At 41.8% G+C, this 13,653-nt stretch overlaps 1 protein-coding gene across 5 annotated transcripts in view; it reads right to left on the bottom strand.

The window, feature by feature from the left end:
• LOC112867010 (solute carrier family 23 member 1-like) overlaps positions 1 to 13,653 on the bottom strand; it is a 57,019-nt gene that overhangs the window by 25,041 nt on the left and 18,325 nt on the right. For all 5 annotated transcript variants that reach the window (XM_086689471.1, XM_086689462.1, XM_025929971.2 and 2 more), the window contains exon 4: positions 1,066 to 1,225. In XM_086689471.1, the coding sequence (XP_086545597.1) occupies positions 1,066 to 1,225 (160 nt within the window). The remainder of the gene's footprint in view (positions 1 to 1,065; positions 1,226 to 13,653) is intronic.

Raw genomic sequence — 13,653 nt, 5'->3', positions numbered from 1 at the left:
TTAAAAAAAATTTTTTAATTATGCAATTGAGACATGGACTTTAGGTAAATCATCTATTTAGAAGTAAGTACTGATAGAGAGCTTTATCTTGACTTTCTGTAAATTTGGATATAAATAGTTTGAGCACTACAAATCAACTTGAAACAATTAAATGTATATGTTTCCTTGAAAAAAAATAAATAATAAAAAAATTTTTTAATAAAAAAAATAATGTTGAAGGAAGAAGACAGACACAAACTAATATGTACAGTGTAGTTCCGTATATAACGTTCAAAACCAGGGGGAACTAATCTATGGTATTGGAAATCAGGTCAGTGATTATCCCTGAAGGAGGAACAATGGGGCCTCTGGGATGTTGGTAATGTTCTGTTGCCTGATCCAGGTGCTGGTTACACGAGCAAGTTCAGCTTTTGGAAATTTATTGTGTTCTTTTCTATCTGTATTAAACTTAAGTTAAAAGTTCATTTACAAGGGTAGTGGTGCCTGGGTGACTCAGTCGGTTGAGGATCTGACTTCGGTTCGGGTCATGATCTCACAGTTCATGGGTTCGAGCCCCGTGTCGGGCTCTGTGCTGACAGCTCAGAGCCTGGCGCCTGCTTCGGATTCTGTGTCTCCCTTTCTCTCTGCCCCTTCCCGCTCATGCTCTGTCTCTCTCTGTCTCTCAAAAATGAATAAACATTAAAAAAAAATTTAAAAAAAGAAAAAAGAATAGAGGGGCGTCTGGTTGGCTTTGTCAATTAAGCATCCAACTTTGGCTCAGGTCATGATCTCATAGTTCATGGGTTTGAGCCCCATGTCAGGCTCTGTGCTGACAGCTCGGAGCCTGGAGGCTGCTTTGGATTCTGTGTCTCCCTCTCTCTCCCTGCCCCTCCCTGCTCATACTCTCTCTCTTTCTCTCTCTCAAAAATAAAAAATAAACATTAAAAAACATTTTTTTTAAAAGTCCATTAACGAAGGTACAAGTTCTGACTTTGGAAGGAGGGGAAAAAAAATTGAACTAGAGCAATATTATCAAACACATGGTAGTAGTATACATTTCTCCTTCCACCCCCCTTAGCCCCTTACCTCTCGGATTCTCTTCTGCCATTCTTCAGTGAATTCAGGAGAGCTGGTGTTCACCAGGCTGGCATTGAGTGTCCACGGTGGGCACTTCCAAGTGGGGAGGGAGAGCATGGCCAGAGAGGGTGCCACAAAAGCAAATGTCCCTCCCTGGAGAATGGGCAGCCTGGAGGAGGGGGAAAAGGATGCAGTTACTCAAAAGATCCATTAGCACTGGTCTGAAACTGGGCCCAATGGGGGATTTTTTAAAATCCCAAGCCCTAGCTTGATTTAGAGGCGATACATGACCTAGCGGGTAAGCTCCACATCAGACCCATGAACCCCGGCAAACTTTGGACAGGTGGGAGAGGTGAGTACGGGGAAGACAAGCAGACCTAACCCCAGTCTTGGAGATGCAAACTAAGGAGGAGAGTCGGGCACTGGGAAATCATTCGCAGACCAGCACAAAGCTCAGCGGCCATGTGCACTGGGTGCCATTGTCCACCCCGGTCTCAGAGAATCTTCCCCAGAGCCCAGGATAAAAGCACAGCTCCCATGCGGAGTTCTCCCTCCAAGAGATGCACAGCCTAAAATCTGGGTCGCCAGACTCCTTGGTGTCTTCCAAAATGATCGGCAATCCCAGACCTTTCCCTCAAGCCTCCTTTTCATCATATGGACAGAACAGTTTTCAGGTCAATTATCAGGGTGCGTTTTTCCATCCAGGCCCTTCTCACTCCTGCCTGGACTCTCACTTCATCCTCTGTGAGAACTTCGGGAGGTGCCCACCTACCTTTCTTCCCTTTGAGGTAAACACAGCCTGGTAAGTCAACCTCCAACAATCCTCTCTTATCAGATCAGAGGCCGCCAAGGCTAACCTAGTCTGCCCACCCATGACACTAAAATTTGGGGTAGGGTGGAACAGAGGCACCCCAGCATCTTGATTGCATTTGTCACTATGATGCACCCACTTTGTCTTAACAATCCCAGAAGGGTATTTTTGAACTCAGGATTTCATAAAGATATCTTAAAGGCTTATTCTCGAGAATGACTGAGCACATTCTATGTAATCAAAATGTAAAGTTTATGAGAGTTTTGTTGCCCGAGTGGCCTTTGTATTCTGGCTGAATATTAGAGTCAGTGACACTTGGGCATCACCCTCAGTGGGTGGGCATCACCTTAGCAGGCTCGTCTAGCAGTGCACTCAAGGTGATTCTAATGTGCAGCCGGGGTTGAGGGCAACTGATCTAGATCCATAAATCTAGGCCCACAAAAGGCTCCAAAGTAGAATGGAATACATTGCCCACATAAGGCAGGAATCCACAAGTGGTGTATGGGTATGTGCGAACAATTTTTTTTTTTATTTAAAAACTATGAATCTAAATATCTTGACACAGAAGGGAAGCATGCTCTATTTCTCTTTACAAAATCTCCTTGAGGTTTTAAAACACATATAGGGCTGCCTGGGTGGTGCAGTCGGTTAAGTGTCCAACTTCAGCCCCTGATTTTTGGTTCATGGGTTTGGGCCCCACGTCGGGCTCTGTGCTGACAGCTCAGAACCTGGAGCCTCCTTCGGATTCTGTGTCTCCATCTCTTCCTGCCCCTCCCCTGCTCCCTCTCTCTCTCTCTCTCTCAAAAATACAGCCCACCACGTCAGCCATTTCCATTGTGCTGGGCTCCATGAGGGCAGGGATTCATTATTTTTCACTGCCATTCCTCCAGCACTGAGCCTGGCGCCACAAAGAAAACCTACCAACACTGGGTTTATCGTTGTTTTTTTTAAGTTTAATAGGCGTGTAAGGAAGTCCTAACAAATGTTAATTTGCATCTCATTAAGCTATGAGCGATGTGCACTCATTCATGTGATTTAATGTCTGTTTTCTCCTTGTCTATAAACTGCCTGCTCATTACATAGAATTTGGATACTGTTAAAATAAATAACAATTCTTATGATCATGAGCTTTCTTTTCATTAAAAAAAAAATGCTTTCTGTTACTGTATGCAGGAACTCACCCCCATTCAGAAATTATTTAAGAGAGCATTTCAAAATTTTCAAGTAGTTGAGCACATTTCTAATTCTGTTTGTGTCCATTTCTTTCAAGATGATTACATGTAGTTGGGGTAATATGATATATGGACTTTCTGCCTTTTTTGCATTTGCTAAATATCTTTTATGTTCAAGAACAAGGTGAATTTTTTCCATTTATTTGCTTCAGTGTATTATCATGCTTTATGTTTAGGTTCACACGGTATATCAATAAATTTTTCCCTTATTATTTTATATTTAGACCTTGCAGTTCCATTTTCTATCCCTTCCTGCCGTTGTCCCCACCCCATTTTGTTAGGTAGAACTTCTTTTTTTTTTTTAACGTTCATTTATTTATTTTGAGAGAGTGCATGCACGTGCACAAGGGAAGGGGGGCAGAGAGAGGGAGAGAGAGAATCCCAAGCAGGCTCTGCACTGTCAGAGCAGAGCTGGATGCAGGGCTCGAACTCATGAACCATGAGATCATGACCTGAGATGAAATCAAGAGGCAGTTGCTTAACCTACTGAGGCATTAGGAGCCCCTGTTAAGTATAACTTCTTACCAAAAGTACCCTTTTGGTAAATAGATGTGAGCAATAGAAAGAGGGAAACAGAGAAAGATATATTGATCTACATACTCTCCTTTCACTGCTGCTAGTTCTTTTATGCACATCCTGGTACACGCATAGGGTACGTGCACTCAGTACTATCCTAGGCTTTCATTTTTCTATGTATGTTTTACCTTCTACGGTGACCTTGATGCATATCTCAGGGCTCTTTTTTAAAAAAAATATTTTTTTTAACGTTTATTTATTTTTGAGACAGAGAGAGACAGAGCATGAACAGGGGAGGGTCAGAGAGAGAGGGAGACACAGAATCTGAAACAGGCTCCAGGCTCTGAGCTGTCAGCACAGAGCCCGACGCGGGGCTCGAACCCACGGACCGTGAGATCATGACCTGAGCCGAAGTCGGACGTTTAACCGACCGAGCCACCGAGGCGCCCCTCAGTGCTCTTTTAAATTTTATAATTATCTACTACCGCCATGGCGACCCCTATATTTTTAAATCTGCCCACGAGTATGGTTCAGTATTATTCTACATGTGCCTCTGACATCAGTCTCTCTTATAAACTATAGACTATTGATTTGAAACCAACCCAACATTTTAGACCTAGAAGAGTCCCTTGAAATATATCCAGCTTGGCCTTGTCATTATTGTAGATAGGGGATCTGGGCCCAATGTCATAGAGGTAACCAGGACGAGTGCTCGGGTCTCCTCCCTTATCATCTGGGTTTCTCGCTGCTTTTTGACACCAATTGAGAGCAAGGCATCCACGAATGCCAAGTTTAAATCCGGCTCCGCTTCTCATCAGTTCTGTGACCTAGGTATGCTGCCCAACGGCTGCAAGCCTCAGTGTCCTCTTTGATAAAATAATATACTCTCCCCAGGGAGTAGCTGCAAAGATTAAATATGTATAAATGGGTAGCCCCATGCCTGGGGCATAGAAGAGCTCACCGAAGAGCCGTAACTGCCATTACTTTGTTATTCCCTCTGAAATGTGTGGGTACTTCCTGAGAAGGTGGTGTACATTAGGATATTTTCTCTCTTGTTTTCTCTAAATAACAGATGTTCTAGTGTGGGCTTTTTTTTTTTTTTTTTTTTTTTTTTAACTGTTTGGCATTCCCAACTCTTGCAGGTTGGTTCTCTAAGACTTGTTTTCTGCATCCCTTGTTTTCTTTCGTATTGTTGGAATCCATGTGTGTGGGCTGGTCCAAGGCTGTGTCTTCGTATTAATTACTCCCTTGCTCTCTCTGGCCAAGTGCTCAGCCCTGCAGGTAGTATGATATCACCTGCTCAGAGCTCCACAGCTTTTGCTTCACTCCCCCTCATTATTCCTCCTGTTCTAGTTCTTAAAGTGGACAGTATTTGTCTACCGTAAGGTTAATGTCTGAGGCACAGCTCTCTTCATGTGATGGCACGACACGTATCAGTTGGGATGGAGCTGCTTTTGTCGGATCCACTAATCGTCTGGAAGCTTACTGCTCTCGTAGTACTGTTGGATCTATTTCAGATGCTACCCTCCCCGCTTCTTTTTATTTCTGTTAGATTTGATTTGAAGGAGGTGCTCTGACAATGCCCCATAAGTTCCGACATGCTATGTCCTCACTCTAGAAGTAACACTTCACCTGGCTCCAAACAGGATTTAAGGGGGCTTATGATTATATTATGCTACAGTAATAAAGGACCTACCATGCTATCCTCAGACCCCCCCAACTTCACTTTCCAGCTGTTTCTCACCCCTTCCCAAGCCCACTTGCCCACACCCAGCCTCATGAACCCTTACAGAAAGAGCCAGTCTGGGCTCAGACGGAGTGGGATCTGGGTGCAAACCTCCACTGCCGCCCTCACGACACCCCATAGAAAAAGTGATCTGATTCTTCCTGTGCCTCCTACCCCTTCCACCCTTCCCCGTGTCACCTGTGTGCTCGAGCCTGAGAAAGGGAAGACGCCCGGCCGTTTTCTTGACAACAATGACTTGCATGTTTTCTAAGAAGAGGTTAAATGCCAAAGTCTGTAGTCACAGGAATGCATCTTAAGAATCTCATAGGATAAGTATTTTGTAGGAACGTGTCCCCGGGGCGACCCCTAACATCTAAGTTTACACGGAATTTTAAAAAGCACTCGGCATTTTTATCCAGTTATCTCAACAGCCCCCCAGGGCAGTCGGTCCACACTGTTTGCCTGCACAGGAGGAGGCTGCCTCTGGTGGGCGGTGCCAGTGGGAGGGCCTGGCTCGGATGTGGGGAAGCCGTGATCAGAAAGGCCGACTCGCCAGGTTGAATTGCAACGGCACGTTTGTCATAAAAACAACTGCTAACAAGACGTGAGGTAAGAACAAACTAGAGTTTATGTTAATGATTAGAGAAAACATTTTTCTCCTGTCTTCATAGTCCCACTCTAACCCACAAAACAGAAACATCTACCCTTTTGGAAGCATTGAGAAGTTAAGGCTCCCCCCCCCCCCCCCCCCCCCAGTTCCCTCTGAGCTCTCAGGTACTTCTGTTAAGGAAAAGTTATTCATGACACCAGTTAATGATGTGAAGGTGACTTTATTCCAGGGTGGGACTACAATGGGATTTTGTAGTAGGGGAGAGCATCGGGCTCAACTCTGAATATAACAAGGAAAGATGGGAATTTATAGCCCAGGAGCGGGGTTGGGTCAGGGGCTGGAAAGTTACTAAGAGGAAACATAAGGGATCCTGCTGAAGGCAGGCCAGGGTGATCAGACATCATCTGAGTGATGGTAGAGAAATGACGAACCCAATCAGATATGGAGGGCAGGGATTCTGACTACACTGAATTAGTAAGATTCTTGCTAAAATTGGAAAATGCAGAGACCAATATGAAAGCTCAAAAGTCAAACCTAGTTGAATAGTTGTCTGCTGGGCTGGCTGAGCAACAGAATGGCCATAGTTGATCCTGTCCATTAGACACTATGACTACATAGACCTCTTATCCAGGTAAGTGATGAATAGGCAGAAAATCCAGCGTGACTTGGGCCTGAAAAAGATCCTGCGTGTTTTCCTGCTCTGAAAACTTAAAGGAAAAAATTTCCTTGAAGAAACAAGTGAAAATTGTTGAGTATGTTCAAAAAATATAAGAGGATACAGCTGCATGATAAAATAACTTGAGATAATATTTTTAAACAAAATGCTAATAGAAGATGTATGATGACTTGAATAAATGAGACATATACTATGTTCCCTGAAAGGAAAACTCAATATTACAAAGGTCCACTTATTCCAAGTTAATCTATAAATGTAATGCAATTGCAACCAAAATCCCAATGAGAATATTTTATTTCATATAATGATTTAAAAATTCATCGGGAAGAATTTAAAAATTAGAATTACTTAGAAAGACTTTTAATTTTTTTTTTAATATTTCTTCTTTTTTTAATGTTTATTTATTATTTTTGAGAGAGAGACAGAGCATGAACAGGGGAGTGGCAGAGAGAGAGAGGGAGACACAGAATCTGAAGCAGGCTCCAGGCTCCCAGCTGGCAGCACAGAGCCTGATGTGGGGCTCAAATTCATGGACCACGAGATCATGACCTGAGCCGGAGTCGGGCGCCTAACCGACTGAGTCACCCGAGCGCCCTAATATTTATTCATTTTTTGAGAGAGAGAGAGAGACAGAGTGCGAGTAGGGGAGGGGCAGAGAGAGAGAGGGAGACAAAGAATCTGAAGCAGGCTCCAGGCTCTGAGCTATCAGCACAGAGTCCGATGCGAGGCTCAAACCCATGAACCACAAGATCATGACCTGAGCGGAAGTCGGATGCTTAACTGACTGAGCCACCCAGCTGCCCCAGAATAAATTAGAAAGACTTTTAAAGTAAAGAATAATGAGGAAAAGCTTGCCTAACTAGATAAAGTCACTACCAAGTTATTAATTTTAAAATAGGGCAGTAATGGTTGAAGACTTAAAGAAATCAATGGCAGAGAACAGTAGCCTGAACAGATTGATCCTAGGATATATAAGAACTTAATATGTGATAAATAAAGTCTTGATTCCCAATGAGGAACAGATGGTTTATTCAACAAATGATACTGAGAAAATTGGCTTTTACAGAGAAGAAAATCAATTTGAGGACTTACTTCATACAATGCACCTAAATGAATCCTAAATAAATTCAAGAGTTAAATTAAAAGAATCTAAACAACACACAGACAAGATACTTTTTTAAAAGGTGATTACTTATCTATTGGATATAGAAAGGATTTCTAAGTTAAAAGTAGATCAAGAAATAGCAAAGGAAAAAAGTAATACATTTTACCATAGAAACATAAAAGCTTTATTATGGCAAAAATATCTTAATCAAAATTAAAGCACACTAAAAATGTTTATGGCAATTAATAAACACAAAAATTTAATAGTCTTTTTTAAATTAATTAAAAAAATTTTTAATGTTTATCTATTTTTGAGAGAGAGAGAGAGGGAGCATGAGCAGGGGAGGGGCAGAGAGAGAGGGAGACACAGAATCTGAAGCAGGCTCCAGGCTCTGAGCTGTCAGCACAGAGCCCAATGTGGGGCTTGAACTCACAAGCCATGAGATCTTGACTTGAGCTGAAGTTGGAAGCATAACCGACTGAGCCACCCAGGTGCCCCAATATTCTTAATATGTGTTGACTTTTTTACAAAATAATAAAAATGACTTCTGATTAAGAATGCCAGATTATACACTTGCCCTCTCTTGAAACTTCAATAAAATGATTAAAATATATTTTAGAAGAATAAATTACAAGGATAAAAAGACCTGAGCAGGAGACAGTTGCAACAAACTGCAAGCTAAAGAGCAGATGAACAGTGGTAACTGATTTAACCTCCTGGGGAATCAGTATCCTATGGAGGCAATCGGGAAATGACAATATACTGAAAAACTCACCACGTGTCAGGAGTTCATTCTTGAAGTAGGGTTAAACGTGGAGCTAAAACAGGTTAAAAATCTTTCTCAGAACACCAGTCAGGTAACTATCCTTCCCCCATCTTGGCAGAAGACTTTAAGTTTATTCCGTGAAAAAGGCAAACTGCAGACTGCAGTGACACGGGCACAGTTGAAGTGGAGATACCGTACTGAACACTGGGATGATTCATTTAATATATGTACACTGAACACGAAAACTTCCAGCTCACTTTCCCACTGAGCTTCTAGCACACTTCCAGCCAGGTCTTTACCCTCTGGGCAAGAGACTGGAAGGTCCTTTTCTGGAGGATAGGACAACCTGAGAGGAAAGCATAAAGATGCTGAAATTCAGGCTTCCCCAGCTATGCTAGGAAAAACACAAAGATGCTGAAAATCATGACACCATATTAAGACTACAATGTGAATTGTGACCCTTGCAGTTGGGACATGTGTCATTCCTGCATGTCATGCTATGATGAAGCCCAAAGTGAACGAGACACACTCTCAGGTTCAGAACATCTAGTCAAGCTTCTGAGGCCCTACCTTAAAATATGAGCAGATATACAAAGATCGCCAGACAACCACAGGACTATCAATGACAGAGACCCAAATAAAGAAACAGATGAAAGTTACTTGTCTTGGGGCGCCTGGGTGGCTCAGTTGGTTAAGCGTCCAACTTCACCTCAGGTCATAATCTCACAATTTGTGAGTTCAAGCCCCACATCGGGCTCTGTGCTGACAGTTAAGAGCCTGGAGCCTGCTTTGGATTCTGTGTCTCCTCCGTCTGCCCCTCCCCCATTCATACTGTCTCTCTCTCCCTCTCTCTCTCTCAAAATTAAACGTTAAAAACATTTTTTTTTAATTAAAAAAATAAAAGAAAGTAACCTGTCCTGCAAGGGGATGATACTTTTAAAACACACTCTCATTTGTATCTTTAGCAAGTAAGAGATCTTGCATTCATAGAACAAGAATAGGATGCAAAAACAAGAATATTCAGAGAACAGAAAAAAATCTTTTAAAACATTATAGTATAAATAAATTAAGCAGAAGAGTTGGAAGATAAAATTGATGAAATTTCCTCCCCCCAAAAGAGCAAAAATACAAAGAGATGTAAATAAGGATGGAAAAGGTAAGAAAATTAGAGAACCAGTCCAGGAAATCCAGCATGTGAATCAAAGGAGTTTGAGAAAAAAATTCAAAGAAACTGAAGGACGAGTATTTGCATATTAAAAGGACCTATGGAGTACACAGTATAATGGATAAAAATAAACTCAGGCCATGACACATAACTAAAAATTTCTAACACAGGGTTGTAAAGCAGTTCTTTCCATCTTCTGGGGCGGGGTAAGGGGTAAAGATTACATAAAGGTTTGGCCTTCTTAAAATCGCATTGGAAGTTATAAGACAATGAAACAGTACTTTCAAATTCTGAAAGAAAAGTATTCCCAACCTACATTTCTATACCCAGCTAAGCTATCAATGAAGCATGAGAGTAGGATCAAGGTACTTTCACATATATGAAGTCTTACAAAATTTATCTCCGATGCATTCTTTCTCTCTCAGGAAGCTACTGGACTCTTGTGTTTCTCCAAAAAGGATACTACTGTGGGAATAAGAGACCTAGACTGAGAACTGACATGAAGGGGATTCTCAGGATAGGGATGAAGGGTCATCTCAGGATGACATATATAATGGATACCAGGCATATAGAGCAGCTACTCCAAATTGCAGCAAGCAGAGAGCTCTAGGAGATAGTTCATCAAGAAGATTAAGCTGATGTGAATGAAATTATTAGGAAGAAATTTAGACAATAAACAAAGAGTATATAACTGAATTAGAAATAAGTACATATAAAATGAAGTATAGAAACAAGAAAGGTGTTAACTCCAGGGAAAACAAAAATCTGGGCAGGAAAAGCATGTTGTGATTCAACTCCAAATAGCATTCTAGTCATTAATTATAATGTAAATATGGAATATTGATCTATGTTGAGAGCATGGGAGAATAAGAGGATGGGAAATATGCTTGTATGCAGTGAGAGGGAGTGGGCTGTGAAAGAAAAGGAGATCATAATCATTCATATTGGCACATCAATTAGTAATACCTAAAATGGAAGTGTGTTAATTAGAGATATGGAGCTAAATAATCAGCTTAAAGGGATGAAATGTTTGACTTTGCCTAGGGGGAAAAAAATAGGAGGAAGATGTGAAATCGGAAGGGGAAGCCTATTTGTCTATCTTCTTTAAACCCATCACTGCTTACTACTCTTTGACCACCCCCTACACCTCCTCCCTCCCCCACCACCCAAAATCCGTGCCAGATTGGGAGCCATTGCTCCAGCCCTCCCTTCTGTTCTGCCCCAAAGACAAACACACGTGTCCTTTTTTATTTTTAGGGCTTCAATGCTGATCATGGAGAAATGACTTAGGGAAACGAAGATGAAAGCAGGTGAAGTGGAAAAGGTTGCAGGATCTCAGAATTTGTCTCAAGGTTGGGGCATAACTCCCAGTCCCAGTCCCTCCTCCAATACAGTAATAGGCAGCCTACTGGACTTTTGTTCTCAGGCACAGACTCAAAGGCTGTGGCTCATGAAACATACCCTGGTACTTTTCTAAAAATACCTTTTAAATGGTTTTTATTTTTCCCAGTTATAAAGTAATACATGAACACTGAAGAAAAATAAATGGCAAATCAAGACAAATATAAAGAATAAATTTAAATTACCCTAATTCTATAACCCAGAAATGGTTATTAACATTTTGCTCCAGTCTTTTTTTTAATCTTTAACCAGATAAGCTTTATCAGCATACATATAATATATACCTTTTATATATATGTGAAAAATATAATCTTAAACATTTCTATCAGCCTTTCTTCTGTCTTTAGATAAATGATTGTCAGTACACATATAATTTCTACTTCTCATACTTAACAAATCACGTTGGTTGCTATTGCAATAGTGAAAAACCTGAAACAACTTAAGTCTCCTTTAATAGTAAATAGTTAAATAAATTAGAATATAATTATATTTTCTAGAATATGAAATACTAAGTGATCATTTTTTATTTTTTTTATTTTTTATTTTTTTAAATTTATTTTTTTTTTCAACGTTTATTTATTTTTGGGACAGAGAGAGACAGAGCATGAACGGGGGAGGGGCAGAGAGAGAGGGAGACACAGAATCGGAAACAGGTCCAGACTCTGAGCCATCAGCCCAGAGCCCGACGCGGGGCTCGAACTCACAGACCGCGAGATCGTGACCTGGCTGAAGTCGGACGCTTAACCGACTGCGCCACCCAGGCGCCCCTAAGTGATCATTTTTTAAAAAGAACTATTGCAGAAATGTGTTTGTTGGAAATGGAAAAATATTATGGTGCATTGTATATGTTTAAAAAGGGGGAGGAGGACTGTTTCTTACAATCAAGTGTTTTTAATTATTAAACAAGGGAGGGAGGGTGCAAAATTTTGTGTATAGTACAATCCTTTTCCTGGTGTGAAAAATAAATTTTTTGTACCTGGCACTAAGCTCACCTCTTTGTATGCATTATCTAATTTAATTCTCACGGCTTTGGAAAAATTAAAAAACAGTTCCTCTTCACAGAAACAAGAGGACTCTAAGAGAAAATAATGCAAATATTGTCCAGGGAAGAAAGGAGAAGGAGCATTAAGTCTCCACTAGGTAGGGCCTTAAGCACCTGGGAACCTGGAAGGGATGATCCCCCTGAGGAGTTCTGGGGTTGGGACATGTGGAATTTGAGAAGCCTGTGGGTAAGGAGGGGAAGAACACGGGTAAATGGGGAGGTGGTCAACAGCGGGGGACAGATGCATCTGGAGGGTGATCTGCTGGAATCCAGCCTCACCATGTCATCATGGTGATGTTCCTTCTTGAGTCAGTCCCTGAGTGGGCAAAGGATGATGTCACATGGACTTTTCTTTGAAACAGACCAGAATGGGGAGCAGAGTCTCAGGAACGTAAGATGGAACTGATGAATTCGCCTTGAATTTAAGAGGGTCACTGTGTTGTACGAAATCCTGAGCACTCTGAGTCTCAACTACTTCACTAGTGGACAAAGAACACTCTGTTCATGTTTTTCCTGAGTTCCCTCCACCAAGCAGGTACATTGTAGGAAATACCACTGGTGCCTTCCCTATGGGTAACTACTCAACTTCAACCTAGAGGAAGCACACCAGCCCCCTCCTTAGGACTCCTCTGATGTGATGGATTGTCAGATCACTCTTCTATCCCAACAGCCACCACTGTTCCTGCTCCCGTCAGAGCCCCAATGGCACATCTGGTGACTTGGCTGTCAAGAGGGCAGGAGCAAAGTGGCTGCATACCTCTGATGATGGCCATGGCCTTTCTACATAACCAATGACAGGCTCAGAGCTAGGGCAGGGCTGGGCTCAGCCACAGGAAGTCATTGGATGCAAAGGATCAAGGCCAGGGCTGACTCAGGAAAAACTGTATGCGAGTAAGTGTAAGACAAGCGGATGGACTTTGCCAGAAGTACGTGTTCCACACTTGAGCTATTCCCAGGAAAATGGAGAGACGTGTTACCTGGAACCACTCCAGAAAAAGAAATTACCAGTACAAACTATGAATAATTCCAGAGATGGCATTAAGGCCTAGAATCACATGTAGTCAATATCTGATTTCTTCTAGTGATTTCCTTTCAAACTTAATGTCTTATTTTGAAATGAATGATAGAAGTATGCCCTTCCGTGAATTGCAGAAGTGAACACCTAAGTGAGGAAGGCTCTTAGGGGATGCACCCAAGACCCTTAAAGCTGTACCAGGGAGACAGCTGTCCATGTCGCCAAGGATTACAGCCGCCTGCCCCACACTGGGCACAGTGCTTGTGAACTCCTATATCAAGAGAAGCAGTTATCATCTCTTATCATTCCCTTTTGATTATTTAATGTGGTTTTAATCACGATGACCTTGTTGCAACATCAGCATTTTTGGTTACCAGCAAATAACCAGAAGCCAGATCTACTTGGCCTTTGAGTCATCAACTATCAGTTAGGTTTCACAATCTATAATGTCTTAGGGAGTTGCTCATCAGCATCTGAGACAGAAGCTTATTTCCTAGAACCAAACTCATGTTTATTCCTGACCCCACCCTAA

Source organism: Puma concolor, chromosome A2 (assembly GCF_028749965.1).
Source record: "Puma concolor isolate L17-30 chromosome A2, mPumCon1.1.hap2, whole genome shotgun sequence".
In the NCBI taxonomy this organism is placed as follows: domain Eukaryota; kingdom Metazoa; phylum Chordata; class Mammalia; order Carnivora; family Felidae; genus Puma; species Puma concolor.
Note: the sequence above shows the minus strand (reverse complement) of the source record. Positions and strands in the feature narration are given on the sequence as shown.